This window comes from Stegastes partitus, unplaced genomic scaffold (genome assembly GCF_000690725.1).
Source record: "Stegastes partitus isolate 25-593 unplaced genomic scaffold, Stegastes_partitus-1.0.2 Scaffold1074, whole genome shotgun sequence".
NCBI lineage: Eukaryota > Metazoa > Chordata > Actinopteri > Pomacentridae > Stegastes > Stegastes partitus.
In genome coordinates this window covers 1-4,413 of record NW_007578805.1, presented here as the reverse complement: position 1 = coordinate 4,413, position 4,413 = coordinate 1, and the positions used below count along the sequence as shown (strand labels likewise).

Sequence of the window (4,413 nt, the reverse complement as noted above, 5' to 3'; positions counted from 1 at the left end):
TGAGTGTAGACGTTGTTGCACATCACTGGTTATTCTGCACTGACAGTAGATAATGAAGCTCTGTGACGTGCAGGCGGCTGGAACCTGCGTCCACACTTCATCATGCCTCTGGGCCAGAACCCCCTGCAGCCCGTCCGCTGCTGCCTGGCCAAAGGAGGCCGCCTGTGGGTCGGGTACTGGAACCGGGTGCACGTGGTGGACCTGGACGGCAAGAAGGTGGAGGTGAGCGGCGGACGGGTCGTCGTCGTGGCCACGCTCCGCCAACTCAGCAGCTTTAATCCTCTTCTCTCTCCGACAGCAAACCTTCTCGGTGTCCGAGCGCAGCGAGCAGCAGGTCCGCTTCCTGTGCGCGGCAGGAAGCGGCGTCTGGACCTCGTGCCGCCTCGACCCCGTCCTCCGGCTGTTCGACTGGAGCACCGGGCGGCCGCTGCAGGAGGTCGACTTTGCAGCTGTGGTCACCAGAACTTTAGGTGTGTTTTATTCCAGTTTACCTGCACAGGTCATCGGGTGTTTCTCTGATTTACCTGGAATGTTTATATCATTAAAGGTGGATCATTGTACAGACGTGTGTGAAATCTTAGCTCCATGTATCAAATACTTTCTGAAATAAGAAAATTCTTTCTGAGCCAATAATAAAAAAATATATTTCTCACGTTGAAATTTTCAGCTGTTTTAACGTCGACATCTCAGGAACTATTCAAGATAAAAACCTGAATTTTTCTGTTATTTCTCCTTCAGGATCTGGAATATTGAGCAAGTAGATCAAATCATGTCTGATTATGGTGGAGATGAAGATGAAATACTGTATTTATATTTTAAATGCTTTTAAAAATTGCCCGAACAATTTGTGCTCGACCGTCTCTGATTCATTTGAAGCTTTTAAATCATAAAATACGGATATTTATGAAGATATTTGCCAAATTTGAGCTCCAGGTTTCTTCAACGTGACGAAAAAAAGTGGAACAAAAATGAAAAATAAACCAATAAAGCTCCAGAACTTTGTTATTTAAACCTGAAAAGTTCCATCTTTGAGCTTTAATTAACAACAAAAGTCCACATGGAGCAGGGATCAATATTTTAGTTGTCAAGCCTGATCAATCGGTTATAAAAGTTCAATTAAAATAAATTTATGTTTTGTTTTTAGGACCAAGTGTTTCAAATTAAAAGCATGTTATATGTTTAGTTTAGCTTTATTGTGAAATGTGGCTTCATGTGGTTCAGAAAACATCACCGGTCGACTCGTTTCTGTTGGTTGTTGTGCTCAAAGATGAACATTTTATTATTATTTAATCTGCTTTTTAAATCATACAGATGCTACGAGACGATGAAGTAACCGCTGTAGCCGGAAAACAAAAAGTCTCGGCCGTTGTTCTTGTTCACATCGTGTCTGATTTAAACGTTCTTCATGTGTTTTTTTCCTGCAGGCCAGCCCTTCCTGCAGCTCTCGCCGCTCCAGATCTCCTCCCTGACCGTCGTCTCCGGACGCCTCTGGGTCGGAACCGGAGGAGGAGCCGTCTTCTCCATCCCGCTGTCCATAAGTAGGTTTCATTCAGTGACTATAACGAGTATCACGTCGTCAGGAATGTTCTGAACCGCATCCTCCTCCTCCACTGTGTGCAGCTTCAGAGGACGTGTCCATCCCGTACTGCTCCACGGCGTCGGCCCAGCTCTGCTACCACGGACACCGGCAGGCCGTCAGGTTCATCATCGCCGCCCCAGGTAAGTGTCCGACCGGCGTCACTCTGACATGTTGGGAAGCCTTTACCGGTTGGAGGAGGTCTGACCACGTTTTCCTCGCAGGTTGTCTGATCACGTCTCCCGGCAGCAGCCACATCACCACGTCGCAGCTCGTCCTCAGCGGAGGGGAAGGCTACGTCAACTTCAGGATCGGTGAGTCGGAGGAAAACACGAGTTAACGGCAAACGGTCTGGGTTCATAAGACACGCTTTCTGTTTAAAAGATCACAGAAATGGGCCCAGGTATCAGCCGGAAACTGTTAAAGAGAAAGAGTCTGACGGTTCTTATCGGGTGTGACATTCGGTTTGGTATAAAAATTAACTACATCTAAGCTCAAAATTAGGATATTTAAAAAAAAACACTTCACAATAAATAAAGCAGAACAGATTGTTTAAAAAACCCAAAACGTTTCCCTCCCGGTTCCTGCTGATCCTCCATGATGGAAAACTGGGCTTTTGAGTTTGTAGAGGCTCTAAAAAAGGAAAGAAAGTCAGATATCTGTAGTATCTGGAGACAAAACGACCAAAAAACAACCTTTTCTGGCTCCTGCTGATTCTCTGTGACAGTCAACTGGGATATTGAGTTTTTTAGGCTGTAAAATGGAAATAAATTCAGATATTTAGAGCATTTGGGGAAAAAATGACCAAAAAACTACTTAAACGAGACTCGAAATGACAAAAACGAGACGCGAGGCTGCACCAGCAAGGCACTAAATAACAAACAAGACGCGAAACAACAACAACAGCAAGACACAAACATTCATGAGTGTGACTGGTTTTGTGTTAAAAGTAGTCGTGACTTGTTGCTCTTGCAGTCATATACGGCCGTCGTGGTTTGTGATGTACACACCTGGTTCGACAGAACTGAGGATTTAAAGTGATTTCTTTTAATACATGAATATAATGAAGACATTTCTGATTTCTAACATGTCATACAAGTGAGACACAAAACCAGCAGAAAGACAGAAAAACTGTGAAAAGAACTAAATGGAGACGAGAGAAAAAAAAAAACTACAAACCAGGAGACACACATCAGAGAGGAGATCAAACTGGGTTTGTAGAGCTACAAGTCCCAGATGTTTGTCTGTTCTTCAGACCAGAACTGGAGGTTCTAACTGAAACAACACCGTTTATCACATCTTAAACTTTGTGTTTCCATCTGCGGCGTGTTCTTCTGCAGAAAAATGAACCGAATCTGAGCTTAAAATCAGGATATTTCATCAAAAATGACTTTATCCTACAGGTTGATTTTTTTTAAAAATGTGCCAAAAATGTAACATTTGCAGTATTTACATTGTGTAAAATACAAAAAATTCTGACGTCCACGGTGCAACAGTGAAGCTTGGACTGACTCGGCTGAGACCAACAGACGGGTGATGAAAATTCACAGAGTTTTTAGTAAACGAGTAATGAAGCGAATGAAAAGAGTAGATCTCTGGTATGTGGAGCCTCCAGGTTTTCTGTGGACGCTGATGTTGGACGTGTTGATTCCAGGTTTGACTTTTTAGAGTTTTGTTCACGTCGTTCCGTCAATAACGAGATGCTAAATGACAAAAAACAAAAAATGGGAGAAAACAACACAAAGGAGACGAAAAACTACCAAAAAAACACGTGAAACACCAACAAGAGACGTTTAGGTTCCAGGTTTCTTTCAGTTTTTGTGGATAAATCATCAAAATTCAACTTTGTTTTTCTGATTCCTGTGATTCTGACTGACTGGAGACGTCTCTGGGTTCTCTCTCCTTCATGTTCTGGTTCCACAGAGCTGCAGGACTTTATGTTGAAACATGAAGCTCAGTGAAGGAACACGGATCAGAACCTCTGCTCCGTCTCCTGCACCACATCACTTCATGTTTACAGCATAAATTCAGCGTCTCACTGATTCTCGTTTGTTTCCAGGAGACGACGCCGGCGACGACGAACCCGCCGAGGCGTCCCAGTCAGCGCCTCAGAGGTCCGAGCGCAGCCACATGATCATCTGGCAGAACCCGTCGGTGCCGAGCCCGGCTCTGTGACGCCGGACCGACCGGCGCCCGCCCTGAGAACACCCGGTTTACCTCGTCTGTGTTCCACGCCTGTCTCCTGAAGTGACGCCTTCTCGTGTGCCTTCGACGGGTTTACTGTCAGAGCAGCAGAACCGGGTCAGACGGGCTCGGCACTAATCATGCGTCCAGTTCACAGACGTTTTACTGGGTCTGGAACCGTCACGCTGTTAGAACAAGTTCTGCTCGAGCATCTCTGATTCACTCGCTATAAATGATCAGTATTTATGAAGACATTTGTGAAATTTCAGATCTTTCAGAAGACTTTTAATTTGAAATACTCGGTCACAAATTGAGGATAAAGTTCTTCCAGTTGAGCTTTGATCACTGATTGAGCAGATTTAACAACAAAAACTAAAAGTACTAACTGGACAGTTTAAACCTGGAGCGTGAGAATAACTTCAGAATTAACTGACTGGATGTTCTCTGTGATCAACGCAAACAGAATCATTCATTTTCTCACAAACCTGAGACGTTAGCGTTTGATTTTATCGCAGTAAAGTTTTATTATTCTGGACGTGTCAGTTTGCAGCCTGATGGATGTGAACTTATGGAGGAAGATGAGGTTTTTTTTTTCCTCTAATTGGACTTTAGCATCGATCAGATCTTTAAAGGTTCCTCCAGGTTTCTGCTGA

The 4,413-nt window shown here is 44.2% G+C and overlaps 1 protein-coding gene across 1 annotated transcript in view; it reads left to right on the top strand.

Annotated features, from left to right (window-relative positions):
• Nucleotides 1-4,407, top strand: part of LOC103367646 (C-Jun-amino-terminal kinase-interacting protein 4) — a 23,094-nt gene extending 18,687 nt beyond the window's left edge. The window contains 6 exon segments of the mRNA XM_008295743.1: nt 47-222; nt 299-470; nt 1,425-1,538; nt 1,621-1,719; nt 1,801-1,890; nt 3,636-4,407. Of these exon segments, the coding sequence (XP_008293965.1) occupies nt 47-222; nt 299-470; nt 1,425-1,538; nt 1,621-1,719; nt 1,801-1,890; nt 3,636-3,751 (767 nt within the window). The 3' untranslated portion in view covers nt 3,752-4,407.
• The last annotated feature ends 6 nt before the right edge of the window (nt 4,408-4,413 follow it).